Here is a 23419-nt window from a genome sequence, read left to right on the forward strand (position 1 = left end):
TCTGTTTGTACATAATAATCAAAATGTCCTCATCTTAAGCAGATATTTTAAATGTAAAAATGTCACTATTAAAGCCAAAGTATTTTTTGTAAATGATGACTGGTCTTTCTGAAGATTTTTACAACCTCCTCCACACCATGCATTTATCAGACAAAGATATTACCTGACACTCTGCGGTCATCATTTCTTGCTCTTTGCTCTGTTTTTTTACCATGGCTTTTATTGCTTTGTAGGATAAATCCTTCTTTGGTAGACTTGATAAATTATTTATTCATCATTCATAAAGTTAACATAGTAAACATCTATTTTTTTGTTAGACTGTTATTTAGAGCAAATCTTTCTCAACACTCTTGAAGCATTTACATTCTCATTTCTGTTGTGCTGTGAGTCACTGATTGTGCTGACAGTGACGTCTTGTGAGTTCAGTGTTGGACAGATCTGTTGTTTCAATCGTTCATTCAAATGAATCGTTTTAAAGGAGTCTGATCGCGAATCAAAAACTATGACAAGAAGGCAGGACGATGACACTCACACGCAGCCTCAGGGAGAGATCTGCTTGCAGCAAGAGGTGGCGTCACGTGTTTTACCATATATATATATACACTAGATGTCGCCTTGGCTATGGCAGTTCATTGGAACGAATGGGTCAAATAGAGCCGCCATCTTGAAACAGCGGAGCCCCTCCTCTTTAATGCATCAGCGTCAATGTAGGCAAAGGTGTAACGGAAATAAAATCACCATAAATGCGATTTTCTGGGGGGGGTTTGTTCATTCCAAAGGTCAGACATGTATTTAGAATTAAGTCCAGAGAAAATGTTAAGTTTTGATATTAAGAAAATCGACTTTTTCTAAATATAATGCATAGTGCTGGTAGGCCTAACATCCATTCACAGCACAAAAATCTGCCATCATCTATGAATTCGAAGTACAGGCGGAGATAGCAGCGTTACCTAGCTACTTCCTATGACAAGACCCCTGTTTCAAGATGGCGGCGGTTTTGACACATGTTTAGTACCCCAAGGCGACATAGAGGCTACGCCCGAAACCGCATACTGTACAGTACGTACTGAATGAGATGAAGTACCTACTTACAGACCGTTTAAACAGTAGGTACTGTATTGTATGAATCCTGGTAGTATGAATGTGATTCGGACGTAGTACATACCATGCTGATACATCACGTGACATGCGTCGTCATCACGTCATGTCATACCATACCAGCGCAAATCCAGCCACATCGCCACTTTCTGCCATTTCCTAATATGACGACACCTCTTCTTCTACATTGGATAACTGCTCTCCCGGGGCATTATGGGATAGTGAAGTGTCTGTCATATGCACACTTCAAAATCTAACCGGAAGTAACAGGTCATCCGGGTATTCTTCGCATACTGTTTTTGGAATACTATGTATTCGGACATACTACTCGCCTCGCCTACTGATTTTCACTTACTATATAGTATGGTAGTAGGCGGTTGCGGACGCAGCACTAGTTTCTATATCTATGGTGTTCTAAAACACCGCTTAGCTGCCCTCAGATGCGCCTGCCTATTAATCAGCCTAATTTTTTTTAAATATGCCAAAAATTATCCGATTTGTTGACCTCTAGTTCCAACTGTAAACTTCTGTCCCCACAACAAAATGCCCGCCTCTTTTCTCATTCGATTGGACAATTGAAAAAACGTGAATGACGTCGGGCGATTTCTGCTCAGAATGCAAGCCGTTTGGCGTTGATAAACAGTGTGCATAATGATCATTGCCCATAGAAAATAATTCAAAAAAGAACTACAAACGCGTTCTGTGTGATCGGCCCCTTTAAAGAATCCAGCCTCGTAACTGGGACACAGCTTATATTTGTTAAACTGCATTAAAACCACAAACCACTTAACAGCAAATACAGACAATGAATGCAAGCCTACAATAAAGAAATAATAAATCAACTTTATAGACTTAATCGTACGCGTGCATATGCAATGCTAGGCACTTAGCAATGTTAGGCTACAAGCATATCCAAAATTATTGAGAAATATTGCCCTAAACAACAAAGAAAACACAAGAGAATAAACAGGAAAGGCTATCGTGTTCCTGGGTTTTGCAAGTAATTCAATCAGCGGGCTCTTGAGAGGTGTGTGTCTCAGAAAAAAATCTATTTATGACTACAGGGAAATGAGTGCAAATGGGCCGGTTTATGAGCTAGCACTAACTAGCGCTCAGCACATTCGGTTTTCTATTATCACTAGATGATTTAAGCTGAGCTGCTGTGAAGTCGACAATGAAGTAATATTATCATATTATTTCGGTTAAATATTAATAATAATGCAAATACATTTTATTTAACATGCATATGCAACCAAATTGTTGTTTTCTATTACGTGTGTACGATATTGTACTACAAATGCTGCATTAGAGTCAAAATATTGAATGTTTGCTCAGTCGCTATGGCACCGGCAAACATTAAATATGCCGTCTGTTTGCAAACGCCATTTGCCGAAAAACTCCTGCCCGCCATAGTTCATTAACCAATGCATGGCAAAATAATCAGAGAGCAAAGCTAAATTCACATTCATTCATCCTCATTTGACAGACTTCCTGTAAAAGGTTTCTGTTCATTAATGCAGAAACGGCTGATGATTGCCTCTGAATTTAAATTGCTTGCATTTTTGCTGCTGAAATATGCAGAGCGAATGTGCGCATGTCATACGTATGACCTCAGCCCTGCTAAGCAGATCTTTTTTGTGTATATACGTGTTAAGTGTGTGCGCGCGGGCAGACGCCTGCGCAGTCACTCCAACCGAATGCATAGAGAGCCAAGCAATTTTTGCCAATTACGTTTGATTGTGCTTTCATTAAATACACCGCAGGTGGTGTAAAAAAGAAATGCCTCCCACACGAGACCCTTCGCGTCCCGCACAACAGAGTCCTTCGTGAGGATAAAGTGAAAAAATGTGAGATGCTTTCTGTTAGTCTACAAAGGCACAAAGGCTTGGTTGGATGCGAAGTGGCCTCAGCCGATGCACATTTTTATGTTTTCACCGGCTAAACAGCTGGGGATGAATAAACCTGCAATAATGGAGGTGGTGAGAGAGATCGTTGCGTAACGCACTTAAGCCCATCCGACGTAAAATGAGAATTAAATCAATAAGGAGAATACGATCACAGACTGCTCGGAACGTCGAGTGTAATTATATACAATGGACTAACAAATATAATAAAATTATGAGAGCATGTATATAAGTCTCATTTCAGTGGGTTTCATGATGCACATATTCCCACAACACATTCTTTTCTCATAAAATTTTTTTCCAATCCTGTCTGAATTAGTATGGGGAAACCACAGATGTCCGTTATTAAAAAGTTTCAAAATCTAATTTTGTCCAAACAGCACAGAGATATACAGAAAAGTAACCTTATATCAAATTAGTACAGGTACCATCTGCATTTGATGGAAAAATATGCCAGGATATCAGGCAGGGAATGCTAGGAAATCATAGCTTGGTTGTCAGCAACAGTTATTTATCTTGCTGGTCTACTTGTCAGGCCGAAATGGTAAAAAATGCTGGTCGCGAGATTGTTTGTCGGGTCGGCAGATGCGGCAATTTTGCCCCTGCCAGTGTTGTGATGTTTTGACTACACTGACACAAGCAATGTCAGCACTGAGCAGATTTTACGCTGCACTTATTCTGTTCCCATGAATTTCTGTTTGTCTGTCCATCACGGAGACGCGCTTAACGGTTGATATGGACCTATTAACGATTATCCACCATCGCGTTTCCCTGAACGTGTTACCGTTCCCTTGAGTGCTTTCAGCGAACGCCTATTTGGCCATATTTACAACTTGAGAACAATTAATTTGGAAAAGAAATAAACTTGGTCCTAAGTAAAAGCTCTATGTAAACTAATGTCTCATTTGAGCAACATAAGACCCATTAAGAACAAAATGGACTAACTCAGATTTCGGTCATTTTAGCAAGGATTTTGTTGGCTGTCTGAGTGATGATCATGGGGAGACTGTATGCTAATTCCCAACCCTGAAGTCTTTGCTACCAGCAAACAAAAAGTGTGTTAGTCATCTTCAAAGCACATTTGAGAGAGAGATTTAATGGCTGGATGATGGGTTGGGAGGGGTGCTGCTCAGATGAGATCTCTCTCTGTACATCTGAGAAGAAACAAGCTAAAATATAAAGACTATTGCAACTTATTAGGCCCATTGTTGTTAAAGGATAAGTCAATTTTCTTAATAAAAAAATCCAGATGTTTACTCACCACCATGTCATCCAAAATGTTGATATCTTTTTTTGTTCAGTCGAGAAGAAATCATGTTTTTTGAGGAAAACATTCCAGGATTTTTCTCATTTTAATGGACTTTAATGGACCCCAACACTTAACAGTTTTAATGCAGTTTAAAATTGCAGTTTCAAAGGACTCTTAACGATCCCAAACGAGGCATAAGGGTCTTATCTATCGAAACAATTGTCATTTTTGGCAAGAAAAAAAAAATGCACTTTTAATCCACAACTTCTCTTCTTTCTCCAGCTGTGTGACGAGCCAGCGCGACATCACGTAATTGCGTAATGCCGTGGAAAGGTCACGTGTTACATATATGAAACTGACATTTGCAGACCATTTTAAACAATAAACTGACACAAAGACATTAATTAGTATCATTCGACATACAACAACATCAGAACGGTCCTCTTTCTCCACACTTGTAAACACTGGGGCGTAGCTTCGATACGTCATCGTGACCTCTTGACGTGATGACGTATTACGTGAGGTCGCGCTGGTGCGTCACAGGACCGGAGGAAGCTGAGAAGTTGTGGATTAAAAGTGCATATTTTTTATTTTTCTTGCCAAAAATGACAATCGTTTCGCTGGATAAGACCCTTATGCATCGTTTGAGATCGTTTAGAGTCCTTTGAAACTGCTATTTTAAACTGCATTAAAACTGTTAAGTGTTGGGGTCCATTAAAGTCCATTAAAATGAGAAAAATCCTGGAATGTTTTTCTCAAAAACCATAATTTCTTCTTGACTGAACAAAGAAAGACATCAACATTTTGAATGACATGGTGGTGAGTAACTTATCTGGATTTTTTTTTTTTTTTTTTTTGAATAATCCTTTAAGTGAAGCATTGGTATGTTCACACCTTTAACACCTGCTGTTATAAATTCATGTGCATAACTAAAATCTAGTCTTAGATCCCTTTCCTATGATTACAGTTTTTTCCACGTACCTGACAGGCCTGGTACAGAAGCTGGTGCTCAAACTTCTTGATCCCAAGGATCTGCTGGAACATTTCGTAGAGCTGGTCTTTGCTCAGGATGAGCTCGGACGCGGCACTGGCCGTCATGCGCTGCTGCGCCTTGCGTGGATCCTCATCCCCGCGGTAGATGGTGTCGAACTTAGCCATCCAGGAGCTCAGAACCGTCTCCTTGCTCAGACCGTCGATTTCCGGCAGGCTCCGGACACGTTTCTCGATGTGGCGCTTGAACACTTCGCGGCAGTCCAGAGCGGACAAACCTCCTGTTTGGACCATTTTAGCCACGCGGTCGCTCTTTAGAAAAACCTGTGGGTAATATGGATATGTAATTAATGGCACGCTGGTGATAAAAGCAGAAAAACAGTTCTGACCTTCAAAACGTTACGCTTACGTGACTTCAAAACATTTTTTATCCTGTTTTCAATCACTCCAATCTGCTGGAGGAAATAATGCCTCGGTGCCTTGCTTTAATATTCTATGCAGTGATAGATACAACATCATCTACAGTGATATACTGCTGTAATATAACCACCGGCATTAAAGTTACGGATGGCAATGGAAACTGTAAAATTGCTCCGGTTTTAAATTATGGGATCGGTGTGAACAGAAACGTTGTGATCCTACGGCTTTTTTCTCTCCCTGAATTATTCAGTAGGCCTGTCACGATAGCTACTTTTGATAAGTCGATTATTTCCCCCAGAAATAATTGCGATAATTAATCTTATTGTTATTTTAAGACATTTCATTTAGTCATTTAGCAGACGCTTTTGTGGTGACCATTTTACAGTATGTCACTAATGACAATAAAATAGCATAACACTATGGCCTCTAAAAAAAAAAAAATCACAGAGGTCTTGTTTATTAAATGTGCGATAATGTAATTATTACGACACACTGCAAAAAATGACTTTCTTACTTAGTATTTTTGTCTTGTTTTCAGTACAAATATAAAAAAATTCTTAAATAAAGATGTTTTTTCTTGATGAGCAATATGAAGAAAATAAATCTAGTTTTCAGACAAAATCTATAAAATTTAAGTGAATGTGGATAAAAAAGGAAAAAAATCTACCAATGGGGTAAGCAAATGTTTCTTGAATTTTTCTTGAATTAAGTGTTTAAGAAAAAGTTCAAGATTTTTTGCTTACCCCATTGGCAGATTTTTTTTGCTTGTTTAATCCACAAATTCACTTAAATGTAATATTTTTTGTCTTAAAACTAGACTTATTTTCTTGGGTCGTTCTCCCCATCAAGAAAAAGCATCTTAATTTAAGATTTTTTAGATATTTTTACTGAAAACAAGACAAAACTAAATAAAAATGTTCTTGAAATTTTTTTTTGGAGTGGGTAAACACTGAAAAAAAAAGACTTTCGTACTTAGAATTTTTGTCTTGTTTTTAGTAGAAATATCTTACATTTAGATTCTTTTTCTGGATGAGCAATATGAAGAAAATAAGTCTAGTTTTTAGACAAAAAAAATATAAAATTTAAGTGAATGTGTGCTTAAAACAAGCAAAAATATCTGCCAATGTGATGAGAAAAAAATTATTGAAATAAGTTTACTTTTTCTTTAAGACTAAATTCAGGAAACATTAAAGCAGACATATCATGCTTTTAAATCTGTCCTTTTTACATATAAATCATCTATTTGTGGTCTATGTAAAGCGAAACTGCAATGCTTGGGTTTGAATTCCTCATTATTATAGCCCCACAGGCCCCCTTTCTACCCCTTTTCTGATGTGCATCTGAGAGCAACTCGTTTTGGTACTGTCTTTTTAAATGCACGTCATACCCTGCCCCCTCTCCAGGTTGCAGAGGTGACACTCGGTTAAACTCCACCCCGTTCGGCCATTTTTGTAGTTTTATAGCAGAGATACGATTATCTAGCTGCACAGAAACTTTTTATTTACTCGTTATTCACAAAATGTCAACAACGGAAGACTTGTCCATCCAGCCTTATATGTTCGCGCCAGAGTCGGAAACGGACTGAGAGGAAAATGAAGACGACGAACCTGCAGAACAACGTCTTCATATGGAGGTATCGCAATGGTGTGAGGCTGCAGCCTCCGGAGGTCGCATTTCTAGGGTGCATACGTCATCAAGACGGTCTTATTTCAGAATATTAACAATTATAAAGTTTACTATTATTCTTAGTTAATCGTAAGTTGTTGTAATATGCTCATGACTTGCAAATGTGATGCTCAGTTAACTTAAACCAGGCTTGATGCCCAAAAGCGATCTCCGCAGGCTGCAGCCTTCGGAGTGAGAAACAGCACTGCTAAACCATGACCACCGTGTACTTTACTTTTTTACTTTAAGTTATAAACTGCTTACTGAAGTGCTCTGCTCGTCGTCTCCAAAGAAAGAAGTAATTGACCCCTCAATCAGACGAAGTCTATCGGCAAATCCTTCTTTATACCGGCGGAGATTGGTGAAGTAGTTATCCTTAAAGTGCCTCGGGCACACAAAAATGACTTTACCCACAGATGTGAGTACATTTCTTACGCTCTCGTAACTTCTGCATCCTTGAGCTTGGACTACAATATCGCAGCGAGAAATATAAAATGGCGGATTGCTCGTAGTGTTGGGCTGGAAGTCGATGTCCTTATTTAGCAGTTCCGCTGCAAATACTGTGACGTAATTGTTCAAAAAACGTGATAGATAATAGAAAAATCAGAACCGGTTGGAAAATATGACCAAAACAGAATATAAAGATATCAACAAAGCACCTGAAGAGACTAATTTCAACTTTTATGTACTTATAAACACTACAAATATACAACAAAATGCATTTAAGAGCCAAGAAAGTGGATTTAGCATGATATGTCTCCTTTAAATTGTATATTTTTTTTTTTATCTAAAAACTACACTTATTTTGAATTTTTTGATAATTCAACTGAAAACAAGACAAAAATATGAAAAAAGTCATTTTTTGCAGTGAGTTTTTTCAGATGTTATGAGTGCTTCATCAATATTAGCTCTTTGGCTTTGTCCAACTTTGCTTTTCTATAGAGAGAAAGTCACACCATGACGTGCCAGCTTTCTACTGGTCATATTTCTCCACATGATACAAATTCACAGGTTAAGAGTTTACCAGAATTAAACTTTGGTACCCAACGAAATATCTTTGCCTAAGCTTGCTTTTTTCGGATTCGCATGCATATGAATAGAAGTTAATAGGACGAAAAGTGTAGTGTGACCGCCCCTTTATTCAGAATATCCTTCTAATTCAAATCAGAAAAACATTTGTGATTTTATTCTTTATACAGCAAAACATTTGACTGTGATCCAACTGCCACCTCTCTGGCCCCACTTGCACCATTTCAGATCTAGAGTAGTTTTATAGATGTGCAAGTAAAATGTGATTTATCCTGTTTTCAACAATTGGAAGTTGGCAGCTGCTTTTCTTTGTGTCTTTTAAAAGCCTGTCTTTCCTTCTCAGTTCAGGAAGACAAATAGAGCCCTAAATTGCTATCTGGTTCGAATCCAGGTGGCAATTTGCTCTGGGCCTTTCGGCCTATGGCCTGCTATGAAAAACTGATTTGGAAATTAACTGTTCTGCAAACAGGCCTTGAAGCGGCTTTAGTTTTACGTTTAATGTTAGAACTATGTTAGAAGTTGGCCTGAAAACGTACAAATTGAGATATGAATTAGCCTTTTATATTCAGTCTACACTCTTAGAAAGGATGTGTTAATTTTTTGCACATCTTTGTGCGTTAAGCTTTTAACACATTATTTGAAATTTTGCGTTGATCTTGTGTTAAAATAAAACACAAGTTGTGTTAAAAGTATCACAAAATGTGTTGTTTCAATAATAACACAGAGAGGGGTGGATTCTGGGACAATGCATTTAGTGTGTTGTCCCAGAATCAACACTAATGTGTTATTTTTAACACATTCGTTCTGAGAGTGTAATAGATTTAGAAGTATTGCAGTTCACAAAATACCTGATTCATAAATAAAAAAGTGTACTGTTAACACCGTAATCTGTTAGGACAGTAAAATATATTATAAAATTTTATTTTATTTAACTAATCTAAAAACAATCCTGTTGGTCATTTGTGCAAGCAGCTTACAACCTACAGTACAATATAATTATGTTTTAAGGTTACCTGTAAGTGCCCACTGCTGTGACAGTAGCCTCTTTCACACAGTAATTTCGGTAAATTACCATGAATTTACCAGAATTAATTTTCCAGTAAATACAAAAATGTGCTGTTCACACACACAGTGACGTTGTGTCCAGTAAGATATCATTCACATATCAGTATCACAATACTGGTTATCTTGGAGAGAAAGCGGAAGTTGCCTGTGGCATGTGGCGAGCTCAGTGTTGTATTTGTAAACAATGGCAGGTTATGACGTCATATCCACGGTCCGTATTTTGTTGTTTTCACATATGTGGCAAAGGCTGGCGATCTCGAAGTTGCTTGTGACCAAACAACATTGCATTAGGCGACATCAAACGGAACCTGCGTCTTAAACAACAGTACCGTTTGCACATTAGACTGGGTACACACCAAAAGATAATCGGGTTGATTTTGGGCCGATTTCCCCCCTTCCGACAATCCTAGCTATGTCCCGAGTATCGCGATGGTTCTACAGATTATTTTATCAGATTGTCCCTTCGTGTGAGATGTGTTAAGAGTGTCCAAACCTGCTCGGAAGAACGTCTGAGCCGCGCCGATTGCCAATCGTAAATATTCAACATGTTGAATATTTACGATCAGAAATCCTGATGTGTGTGGGGAATCCCGAGGACAACTGCGAGACGTTATTGAGATTATCATGTGAAACGTAACCATATCCAATCAGAAAGCGAGATGAGGGAAGACGGAAGCAGTCATTGCGCAGCACAAAGGCCGCTTCTCAATCCGTAGGTCGCATTTCCAGGCTGCATATACGTCAACAAGATTGTCTTATTTCAGAATATTAACAGTTATAAAATTTACAATTATTCCTAGTTTATCGTATATTGTTGTAATATACTTATGACTTGCAAATGTAATGCTCAGTTAACTTGAATAACCCAGGTTTCATGACGTATGCAGCCTGCATACGCGACCTCTGCAGGCTACACCCTTTGGATTGAGAAACAGCCAAAGTGAAGTTGATGTGGACAGCAGAGATGGAGGATCAGCTTGTTGATTTGTGGCAACAGCACGAATGTTTATACAACGTGTCTTGTAAAAATTATTACAAGCACTATCATTGAAATGTCTTCCTGCATATCGTCCGCCATGCTTATTCTGAAGTCTCGCGAGATTTTGTGGGATTTCCTGTGTTCACAGTCGAGACTCTAGTTAAAAATCTGTTTTTGTGTGGTGTGCTGTCTTTGACACATAATGGCACACCACACACTATAGGAGCAAAACAGTTTAATCTAGGATTTTTTATCCTCATGTTTGTGGTCTATCACATTTTTAAAATTTTATAAGATGTAAAAAATCTTTTGGTGTGTACCCAGCCTTAGGCTTCATAGAGGGCGTGCTAAGGACGTCGGCAATTCGGCAAATCGATGGTAATCTTTTTTAACACACTTTGGTGAATAAATGTTAATTTTGACTTCAGATGTGATCAACTTTTGAGCATTGTGTGTGTGGAAACGTCCGTAAACAATGCGGGGGTTAACGGGTCATCTGTATCAAAACGTTGAAATTGGCCCAAAGCCATCAGCGCAGTCTGACGTCGTCTGTTCTAAATGCCGGTAATCTATATTTTTTGTTTCACATTGCGCTTACCGGTAGCACTGATTTACCACAAAGGTTCTGTTCACACATGACCTGTTTACTGCAATTTACCAGTAAATTACCAGTAAAAACAAATGTGAAAGGGACTGGTGTCCTTGTTGCATGTTGTCATTAAATGACATTTGACCATCGTTTGTTATTGTAATTTATAAACTTTTTACACTGCCCCTTACCCCAGTGGTTCTCCTAGGGGGGCCCTAGTTTAGTGAGATAATACATAAAAAATACATAATCATAAATTATGTGTAATTTAACTTTAAAAAATAAGGCTACTATCCAACATCACTACAGTGTATCATTTAATGTTTTGTTTAATTAAAATTTGAAGTTTTATGTCATGAATTTTCTTTGGGGGTAGGGATGGGTACCGAAACCCGGTATTAAACTGGCCCCGGGGCTAAATTATGAAAGACCGTAGTATCAGTAAGATCTGACGCTATCGGTTCTGCTTTCGGTCCTGGAGAAAAAAATAAAAATAAATGTACTATGTATTCTTGCTTAATAATGTTTTCGTGCACATTTTATCTCACCAAACATTTCTAATTTGCGATTAAGACGTTTGTCTGTGAGATCTGCGAGATCTCTCATGCGCGCCGCGGAGGCTGGCTGTCTGTCAAACACAACCACAACAACGAGCGCGGCGCACGCATAACAGCACGAAAACTACCGCTTAATACAAAGAGTGACGATGGCGGATAGAGCAAAACATTCAAAAGTGTGGTTATACTTCACTAGAGTTGATGCAGACAACGCTCGTTGTCATACAGGTAAGTGCAACAAGATGTTTGCATGTAAGGGCGGAAACACAAGCAATCTGTCAAAGCATCTTTCAAAAGTGTATTACGTGCAGAAAGAAGCTGTGTCCCAATTCAAGGGCTGCGACCTTCTAAGCATACAACCTTAAAAGGGGAGCACTCTGTCTTTCAAGGTGGCAGCCTCAGAAGTCCGCGAAGAGAACTGAAATGAGACAGTCTAACCCTCGGAGGACCTATAATTTGCGTCACCTGTTGCACGCGCCCACCGCGCCTGTCAGCAGGACACAGCGGAGACGTTTCTGACTTATTTAAATAAATATGGAATCAGAAAAATATTCATTTATTTTAGAAAATATGACACGTTGATGTAGATTAAACTATTCAACAGTATATAAAATTAATCAACCTTAGAAATACGCAACATAAACAGAATAATATTAACACAAGTCAAAGCCTCAAGTCGCGCTGCTGTGACGCAATCGGTCTTAAAATACGTCCTTAGAAGGTCGCAGCCTGCAAAATTCAACCATCATCTCTGGTGGTTGCCGCATCAACGTCAGGCATGTATGCTAAAATCATGTTGAATCAACATTGTTCACGTCATTTAAAATAAATGTACAATCTCCCTAATTGGTTTGCTTACCTTACGTTGAAATTCTGTTGATTTCTTTTGGGAGAAATGCTGAACGTTATGCATTCAACATATTTTCTACTTCTTTTTAAAATCCCAAATAAAGAAAAATCAGCATGTATTTATTTAGCCTAAATATCCTATTTAGAGTATTTTTTCTGCAGCTTTCACGCTGGTGCATTAATAAATATATGTATAATATTTAGAAATGATATCCAGAAATTAATTTGTAATAATGAAATGCAGACACATAATTAACTTAATCATGTTCGTGATCAAATGTTAACATTGGCCAAAGTACCAATAAGAATACCGTTTAAGCACCGGACCGTTAAGCAGTACCTGTAAGAGTAGTAATACCGTTAAAACCTTAACGATACCCATCCCTATTTGGGGGGAGGGCATGATGGCAAGCACCGTACACAGGGGGGCTGCATGCCGAAAAAGTTTATGAACCAATGCCTTACCCACTATTTTTCCAATATTTAATTGCCAAAAAATGCTTTTATATTGGCAGAAGTGACTGCAGTGCATTAAACGTATACTATATTCAGTCTGTTCCCTGGGACCAATGCCATGATCTTTGCTACAGGAATGTCCAATTGCCATACATATTAAACCTCACATTGCATTGAGGTGAAACTTTCTGTGGCTCCGTCTGCTGCCGATAGGGGCATTAATTCAGTAAACACTTAAATGGCTCATATAAATATTTACTCAAATGACAATTAAACAGTAAACATGGGATGAAAGTAATTACATTTTATGATTTGTGTTCTAACAATCATAATGAACTACTTTGCATCCACAGAATCCCAAACCATAGCAACAGGAAGTGATGTTGTGACCTTTCCAATACTCTGATCCATTAGCATAGCAATCTATGCGCAGAACATGTGTAAACACTTGAATATGGGATGTGTTTTTAGCTCAGGAGAGCCATCCCGAAAGGCTATTTAAGCACTCTACAGTAATTCACTTATACAAATACGTGCCATCATCTAAATGTTTTGTCTAATCTGCAGTGCGGTAACTACATTTGGGTACATTTCAAACACAAAGTACAATAATCAAAAGGGTTGCTTTGTGATATCGTTGTCTGGAATCGTTAGCCTGAGCTAATTGCCTGAAGAAGAGAGGTTAACATTGTGCCGTGACCTCACATGGGCAGAGAAATTTAACTCATTTTAATGAATTCAGTGGGCGCTTCTCTCTGGGAAATTTTAATGAAAGAACAAAAAAAAGAAGTCAACTGTATACTACTTAGAGCGGTGGGCACCAACCTTTATGATTTCAAGGCTCCCCTATAGTCTACAATAATTTTTAAAGCCCCCCACTATTCGCAATTTCTACCTAATAAAAAATGTAAGAGCTTAGCTGAAATAATAACTTAAATAATTTGAAGTAACCTCAACTTAGAATTGAGAAAGTTGAGAAATACTGACTGACACTGGTTTATTCAGCTTAATGATTCTTTATACAATACAATATATACAGATTTTACTTTAAACATGCTGTATGTTCTTTTGGTAAAACCATGAATAAAATTTCCCTAATACCTGACATATAACAGGATTTAGATTAATCCAGGACTAGGCCTTAGTTATATAAGGACATTTAAGTAGTTTTTACAAACAAACCTTACAAAAAAAAAAAAACGGTGTGCATCTTGAGACAAAACAATGGCACAGATATATATTAACTCTTTCCCGCCATTGACGAGATATCTCGTCAATTAAGAGAAAACGCTTCCCCGCCAATGACGAGATTTTCCGTCTTTCCGCAATACTGCAACTTTTTAAACCCGGAAGTATTGCCCTATGGCAAGCTGCTGCATGTCCGTGTCTGTTTTAAAGATCGCACTGAATGGGATCTCTATGAAAAGTCCCTCACAAAAATGGAATTATCTCTGCTTTTTGCTCAAAATATGTAGCCTGGTTAGCCAGACCTACATCAAGATGTAAGGTCTGGCAACTCTTCACACAAACGGCTCAATGCAAGGGGCGGGATATAAGGTTGTCCCTCAAAATGCCTCTGCACGCAATAGGATAGCGCTATGACCAATCAGAGCAACGAAGAAGGTGACGTAGTTACCGTAACCAGTCGGCAAAACTCCAAACACATCTTTCTTGCTTAAAAAGGACTTCAGTAGGGTTATTTGCTCTTCTCTCAAAGAAAAACATAAGTCTAATTCCTCCAGAGTTGCGGCCAAATCCGCTTCAAAAGAAAGCTGTTCGCCAGCAGCAGCAGTCATTCTTTGTTTTCAAGTAGGAACCGTTGCAGCTCTGTCGTCATCATGTTAAGCCCGCCCCTCAGACGCTACACACGATGTGATTGGCCTGACCAAATTTTGGTTTTTGGAGCTGTTAAGTGTATTGTGAGTGCCTAGACTAAACCCTGGCAGCAAATATATTTTGCGGCCGCTAGGGTGCGTCTAGATTTCTAGGCTACAAAATATGGTGTTTTTGCAAAAACCTACCCATATTCAAAAGCTGATTGCAAAAGAACCACTAAAGGTAGGATGAAACGTTTTTTTTTGTTTGAAAGCAGAGGGTCTGTTCTTTCATTTGGTATATTGTATGTTTATATATTTAAAGAATAAAATTTTCTGGAAGGCATTAAACTTTGGTGAAAATCATGAAAAACGCTGGCGCTGGCTGGCAACTTTTTTTTAAAAACGCTGGCGATGAAAGAGTTAAAGGAAAACACCAACGTTTTTCAATATTTTCCTATGTTCTTACCTTAACTTAGACAAATTAATGCATACCTATCTTTTTTCAATGCGTGCTCTTCATCTTTGCACAGCCTGTCATGAATACTGACAGTTCTCATTTTTCATCTGCTTAAAACATCGACACATTTTATTTTGTGCCACCATACTTAATCGAGTAAATACTCATGTAACAATCTTTAAAAAAGAAAAACATGGAAGTGTTTGGTGGCTACTAAATTCATCTCTGTTTGGATCCTAAGGAATGAATGGGGCTAGGCTAAATGCTAACACATTCACGACGCGCTGTACAAAGATTGAGTGCACAGATTAAAAAAGAAAGGTATGTTTAAATTCATCTAATTTAAGGTAAGAACATAGTAAAATATTGAAAAACAGTGGTGTTTCCCTTTAAGATATCATTAAGATACATTAAGATGTCAGTATCAGGTGTTTTTAAATTAAGGCAGCTCAAACATGCTTTTTGTCTGGGACTAAAATTAGTGCCCTGTCCGGGAAACCACCCCTTAGTGTTCAGGTGACTGGCTAAAATTGAATTTGCTCAAATGTCTTTGGAGAGCGTAGTTTAGGAGGGTGTAAAAGTAACCAATTATTGTTTAAGTGTTTACTTGTGCCAGACAAGAGTCAATTTCAGCCATCTATTCTACAGTTATGATGATACTTCACCTCATAGTAGCTCTGAACTGCATTGATGAAGGCTTCATCCGCCACAATCTGTGTGTCTCCTTTGAGGAAAGACTCAAAGCGGTCCTTAGTGGTCTGCAACTGCTGCTTGGTGATCTACAAAGAGATTGAAATTAAAAAAACATCATAATTAAGATAAATTGAGATGAGCTGTATACAGGAAAGAAATCATTTAAATAGTTTATTTTTTGTATTGATTATCAAACATTACAAATGCTTGCTGTGTCTCAATCCTTAAAGAGATAGTTCATGCAAAAATTTAAATTCTTTTATTTTCTCACCCTCGTGTTGTTACAAACCTGTAACCAAAACGATCAGAGGCCCCACTGACTTCCATAGTAGGATAAAAGAATACTATGGAAGTGCACAGCAAAAAAAATATTTTCAAGAAAAATAATTCTTAGTATTTTTGTCTTGTTTTCAGTAAAAATATCTAAAAATTCTTAAATTAAGATGCTTTTCTTGATGAGCAAAACGCCCCGAGAAAATAAGTCTAGTTTTTAGATCAAAAATATCAAATTTAAGTGATTTTGTGCATAAAACAATCTGCCAATAAAGTAAGCTAATTTTTCTTGAATTTTTCTTGAATTTAGTGTTTAAGAAAAATGTTCAAGATTTTTTTTGCTTACCCCATTTGCAGATTTCTTGTTTTATGCACAAAATCACTGCAATTTGATATTTTTGGTCTAAAAACTAGACTTATTTTCTTAGGTCACCTTGCTCATCAAGAATTTCATCAAGATTTTTGTGATTTTTTACTGAAAACAAGATAAAAATACTAAGAACATTTTTTCATGAAAATAATTTTTTGCAGTGTAGTGAGAGTTTTAGACTGGAAAAATGACTTTCTTAATTAGTAATTTTGTCTTTTTTTTTCAGTAAAAATTGAATAAGAACATTTTTCTTGAATTAAGTGTTTTTATGGTTAAGTGTATAAGATTTTTCTTATTCCATTGGCAGATTTTTTTTTTTTTTTTTTTGCTTGTTTTAAGGACTAATTTGCTTAAAGTTTATATTTTTTGTCTAAAAACACATATATTAATTAAATATATTTTTTATTATATTTTTTACAGAAAACAAGACAAAAATATGCAATTGGCAGAGAGACTAAAAAAATATGATTTATTTTCCCAAAAAGAGTGTGAAATGTGTGTTTTCATATAATTTTACGTTATTTAATGTATTTTATTTTTAAAAACTTAAAGCATTAGTGCATACCCTACATCATCTAAAGATATCGCAGTTTCCTTCAATACCGTGGAGCCCTAAAGCAAACGTATGATCTGTTACAGCAACAGGGTTTGAGATTTCTTAAATCAAATGACAAAGCAAAGTGGGTTTCTTATTTTAGCAAGGGACACTAATGTGTCTGTGTTTTCCCAAAACACACAAAGACAGACAGTCTCTTCTCAAGTCTATACTTTAAATACACTTACTACTTGATGCCAAAAAACTCCCACCTTCTTCTAACTCAATAACACATAACACCGTTCTTCCAATCCTTACAGCCAAACCCCTCTCTCTTTCTCTCTCTCTCTCTCTCTCTCTCTCTCTCTCTCTCTCTCTCTCTCTCTCTCTCTCTCTCTCTCTCTCTCTCTCTCTCTCTCTCTCTCATCTAAACTCTCCCTTGCTCAAACTGTGTAAATAAATCTATAGCTTTCAAAAATGTTTTTTATGCATATTAAGGTACATATTATTTCCCACCAGCCTTCTATCTCGCTCCCTCTCTCTCTCTCTCTTTCTGTGATTCATCACCATCTCTGAATGTCATCAGGACACAGGATGACAGAGTGACGAACGAGTGAGCAACAGAACGCGAGTGTTATGAAGGAGAAAAGAGATGAGTAGGCCAAACTGTGTCCTCCACCTCCTCACATACAGCACAAGACACAAAGTACCACCAGGTTTAACGGCACTGTGAAAAATTGTACCAACACAGAAACAAAATAGTTAATCATATACCGAAGTAAACCAAAATATTTTTACCATGCAACTTCATGTGCAATATGCCAAATTATTAACATAGGCTGAATAGAACAAACAATGTGCCAATTATAAAATCAAGCTGCTGGATATGAGAAACGTACAGCCATTAAACACGTAAACACGTGAACGAGATTTCAGCCCAATTAACATCAGAGCCTCTGATTCACTACACAAACACACTGTGCTCGGCACAAACCAGAGGCGTCATGCCTATTCAAACTGAGGGGGCACGTGCCCCCTTGGTTTTTTTGAGCCAAATGGATTTTGCATGCAACCTCAAAATCAAAGAAGCGTCCATAAATCTGTTATTTGACTTTTAATCTGTTTAATATGCACAATATTATCAATTCTGTGCTGCATCCTTGTCACTTTTCAGAGATTTTCTGTTTGCTTTTGCATTTTGCTATCTGAGGAATTAAAATGTGTAAGAAACGCTCACAACATTTCCAAACCCCAGTACGGTAATGTGCAGTTAACCTCCTCTATGTAGAAAATGTATGGTTTAAAATGTGACAGTCTCTACGTTATATTAGTAGATTTCTAGATTCATCTTGGTACAACGCCAAAGTTCACCAGAGTTCACGGGGGCGTGGAATCACACATGCTTACATACAAGGTAAAATTTGAAGCAATAATGCGTTCTTCTAATAATTTTATCTAAAAAAAATTTATCATTATTGAACATTTAAGTCAATCATGTGGCTATAGCTTATGTAATTTTCGTTGTTTATATATCTTTATGGATTTAAAATTACATAAATTTTATAGGATAATGCAGTTGTTGTGCAAAATGCATTAATCACATAGTAATTTATTAAAACTTAAATAAATAAAACCGTTTCAGATGTACCGTAAAACTTCAAATAATAGCCGAGTCCCAAATAGACGCCTGTCTCTTTTAGACGCCTGGTGTGATGACAGGTTTGGGTAAATAAACGCCTGTCTCAAATTAAGGCCTGGTCTGTTTTTTTGTTTCGGGTTATATTTAATATTCTAAAACGCGTCTGATCGTCTGTTTAAGCCAGTTATATGGTGCAGATTGCACACGCTAAAGTTTTGATTACCGGTAGATGTCACGTGACAGACGCAGTCGTTCCGTTACTCATTACTATGACAACACAACAAGGTTTGTCGTCAGGATTGAAGTGATGATGACAGTAGCGAAGTGACTCGGGAGAGTCGGGACTTTTCTCGGTGGGCTGGTAGTGTTTTGAGGACGCTGATAATAGCCGGGCTTTCAGTCTTTTGTCATGCATGCACTCCCGCCACACATTGTATTTATCATATTTAATATGCTGCAGCTCCCAAAAATGTATCTGGCCGCACTGCTCTCTCTATGTTCTAGTCGAGCGAGCCAATAAAAAAAAAAGAAAGAGGCTACACAATAGCCAATCAGAAAATAGCACTGTTGTATCCGGGTAAGATTTCACGCAACAACCAATAAAAAAGCATATCCTCGTTTGCTTTATTTATGTTGCCAAATAATTTAAGACTGTTATTCTTACACAAACTAATTTGTTAAACACATTTAAATTATAAAGAAAACGTAATATGTGGTAACCTCATGCTGTCATGCTGGAACAATTAAATTAAAAGCCTGTCTCTTATAGATGCCTGTCTCTTTTAGACGCCTGGTGTGACGATAGGTTTGGGAAAATAAAAGCCTGGGCTATTATTTGAAGTTTTACGGTAAATATGATATCAATATGTCATTATTCCGATTGAATAGTATTTGATATGAAAATTAGTCAACACTTTTATTTTGTAGGTTTTTGCATGAAAGCAGGGGTGTTCAGATTGTTAGAAATCTAAGTGCCATCTAAAAGACTGAAAGCTCTATAATATTGCGTTTGATGTTTGTGTATGCACAAATTTCTGTGAACTGTGCACACTGTGCCCCCTTAAAAAAAAATTGGTGCATGATGCACCTGCACAAACCATGTTGATTGTTGATCCTCATTGTGAACCTACAGTATATTTCATGTAGTCTCAGTTACTAATTCATCTTTTATGCAAAGTAAAATAAAAAATACTGACGACCAATCAGAATCAAGCATTGCAGAGCGTGGTATAAGAAGGTCATATAAATATTTTTTATAATGACCGCTGTATAAATAATCACTGTCTCTCAAGCAATTGATTTTCATAACTGTGCTAGCTTCACTGCCTTTCTACCCGCATAATGTAATTATAACTCATATCAATATTTGATGTCCATTTATTTATTCATTCAATAAGTAGCAGTGTAATAATCGGGATAATGTACAACCAGACAGTCATTGTGAAATAAACCCTTGTGGTCTACTCCTAATCAGCCTGTAAGGGTTTATTTTGGGATCATGCATTATTTCTTTCGAGAAAAGCGCTAGATGTTATACGTTACTCTATCGTATTTTTTTCTGCGATTTCAAACATTTGCTTCGTCATGCATATGGTGGTTTACCAAGCATGCAAAAAATCATTAAGGGTAACAGGATGTTGTGTTTCTGATGAAAGCACCAGTATGACCAAATCTAAAAGAAACAGTGTGTGTGACTGTGTAGGAGGAAGGTGGAAAAGTACAAAGTAGCATGTGCCCGTGAGGCATCACAGCACCATCTGTGTGTTCGGCTCTCTTCTACTGTCCCCTCTCCTTCATACACACACACACACATGCACACACACACATGCAGAACACTTGACAATACGTGTGTAAAAGGACATCTTGTAGCCTTCAGTATTTAAGAGTATGTTTTTATCCTATTCCAAAGAGTTTCTATTTTTTTTATAAAAGCTTTTTTTGTAAAAAAGCTGTGAGTCATACAGCATATGACGGTAAGTATGTACATTTACAGTAGAGTTTACTGTACGTATGTGCATGCTACATGATACTGAATGTGTCGACATGTTACACTCATTTAAAACTTGACATCAAGAAACACACTTTCTTTACTTCCGGATAACATTTTATCGGTCAGCAATATGAATCATCAAAATGAGTCATCAATATTTTTGGTCAAAATTTTATAAAGGCTTTATGTTTTAGTGTTAAAAAGGGCTAACAATGCAAAACACTGCTGTTCTTCGTCAAATTTTATTAGGCTGTTTTAAGCAGTCCTTTATTCCTCTCTGTCAAGCACCCAGATGCAGGCCTGACCAATGCATCTGCCGTTTAAAAGAACTTCCACCCCCAACCATCCTATTGATTCCTTTCAGATTCCTCTTATCATGATTGCACTGTAACAGCCTGATTCATTTGTACACACACCAGAGCAGCCAAACACATATTTCAACCCTCCATACGTCAGGAGAATGCACACACAGGTGTTTCTATCTGAGGCGTTGAATAGTATTATTATAACCTACAGTTATGATAGGAAAAACAACATTAAAATTGCCTATTATATGTCTACTGTCAAATGTTTGAGACAATCTCTTTGTTATAATCTTATATTGAATAAAGAGCATCATGGCAGTGAGAATTTTTTTGTAAGAATGCATTTCTATAGAATCCGTTAAGAAGACAAGACATAAATAAAAAAAAGTTCATCTAGGCTTACACATTGTTGACTTACAGTATATTGTCTTTTACAGCAGCTATTCAGACACGAGACATCTGAAATACTAATGCAGGGCTTTTTACTTAAAGTCCCACTGTGGGGAAAATAATTTTTATTGTTGTTTATATGGCTTTAAGACATAATATGTTATGACAAGCCATGTGCAAATACATCATTCAACACCATCGCTGAGTATTTTCACACATGCAGGGTGAGTGCTGTAACCTCTTAACATCAACACTTAAAGATTAGTGCTGTAAACGTATGCATTGTGTAAAACCGAACTTAGCAGTTATGTGTCTGAAACTGCCAAATGTAGCATCTATTTAGATTTATATCTATGGTCCAAGGTGTACGAAAAAGTGGAGGCGGGGACTAATTCCCATATATTTATATATATACTTTAAAGGTAGGGTAACACATTTTAAAAAATGCTAACGGTAGCCGCCTAGCAATGAAATCCCGATCCCACCCTCAAGTCAAATCGCCATCCAAAGTCACGCCTCTTTCCAAACACATGAACACGCACAGATCAGACGGTCACGTATCATGTCTCATTCACCAGTGAGAAAATTTTGCAGTACAAAGTGAATAACACTTCCAAAATAACCAACATAAACAACTGGTTTACATCAGAATTAGTTTAAGCACACGTTCGATTGTGTAGACGAAGTAACTATATCGTTATGCTAATCCGGAAAACGAACACAAATTTCATAAGCAACACAACGTTTCATCAAAATAGAATATCTGAATCCATCTCAATACAAACATATCGCGTACCTACCTTACCAAAATAAACAGTGCAACGACCCTTTCAGACTCTTTGCCTCCTGCAGCTGTTTGCGTCTCGTGGTAAAGCAGTAAAGTTACCGATGTTAATTTGGGTTTTTGCTCTTGCTGATCCAGGCAGTTTTTGCTGTTGTTGTTATAAAAGATGTCTTTAGTTTTGTTGCTCCTGTGTAGGTTGTCAATTCAGCAGAAAAGTTTGCTGTTCTCGCTGTTTACAGACAGAGCGCACGTGAACACGCCGATGACGTATGGTATCTGCGTGGACTCGCTGCGCGGTGGGAATTCAAATTACGCTTACGTATGAGGGACATAAAAGGAAACGTCCGTTCGGACCGAAATCTATGATTTGTTGAACATTTTTTGGTCCTACGCCTTTCACAGATGACATAAATTTTTACAAATACATTTAAACAACTTAACACAGTGATTGCTATCAGAATGTGAGGAGACTTTTAACCAGCATAACTAAAAATGTTTCAGGATCAAATCTGTTACCCTATCTTTAAGGGTGCTTTCAAACATACGCTGTTTAGGTCGGCATAAAAATGACGTGTCGGTCCGAGTACGGTTCGTTTGGGTCAGTGTGAACACAACAGCCGCACTAAACGGCCGCTCCGAGACCGCTCTAAAGGGGTGGTCTCGGAGCAGCTGTCGCCGAACTCTGGTGGGACCCATCTGTGGTGTGAACAGTGCTCGACCTCAGGCCAAACCAAATACAGGAAGTTTGAGCCACTGTGCTTCCGTTGTGAGCCGGGTGTTATATTGTGGGTTAACAACAAAGAAGGCAATCTTGGTCCATTGCAGAGATTCGCTGTCTTCTGGTAGTTTGATCTGATGATTTTATAAATGCATAGCTGTCCTCCACACACAAAAATAGTGCTAGCTCCATGAGAAGGGTTTTTAATAGAATAGTTACGCAATTTTGCGTTTAAAAGAAGAAACTTCGCAAAGACGTGCATCATTTATCTCCATATCTTGCGCACCAACATGTGTGAAAACACCCTAAAGTGCACCTGATGCAACAATCCATTCACTTGCTACAGTTTAACGTTTTACTTACTCGAGACCGTATCTCATTTATGAAGCCATTTACATTTTATTTGTTTTAAAAACAAAAGTATGTTTTCTTTTGTGTGAATGAAGCAGCAGTGGAAGAAAGCAAGATGCACTGTGTGTTTGTGTGAGTTTGCTTGTGTGTGTGTGTGTGTGTGTGTGTGTGTGTGTGTGTGCATGCACACTCAGCAGCAGACTGCAGAGTCGTTAGTAATTATGATAATTGCATGAGTGCAGTAGCT

The 23419-nt window shown here is 37.6% G+C and overlaps 1 protein-coding gene across 14 annotated transcripts in view; it reads right to left on the bottom strand.

Annotated features, from left to right (window-relative positions):
* The window catches only part of cadpsb (Ca2+-dependent activator protein for secretion b), a 128226-nt gene that overhangs the window by 83779 nt on the left and 21028 nt on the right, over positions 1-23419 (bottom strand). For all 14 annotated transcript variants that reach the window (XM_065279876.2, XM_065279875.2, XM_065279877.2 and 11 more), the window contains exons 2-3: positions 15790-15903; positions 5233-5565 (exon numbers count right to left, since the gene is read on the bottom strand). In XM_065279876.2, the coding sequence (XP_065135948.1) occupies positions 5233-5565; positions 15790-15903 (447 nt within the window). The remainder of the gene's footprint in view (positions 1-5232; positions 5566-15789; positions 15904-23419) is intronic.

This window comes from Paramisgurnus dabryanus, chromosome 7 (assembly GCF_030506205.2).
Source record: "Paramisgurnus dabryanus chromosome 7, PD_genome_1.1, whole genome shotgun sequence".
Lineage (NCBI taxonomy): Eukaryota > Metazoa > Chordata > Actinopteri > Cypriniformes > Cobitidae > Paramisgurnus > Paramisgurnus dabryanus.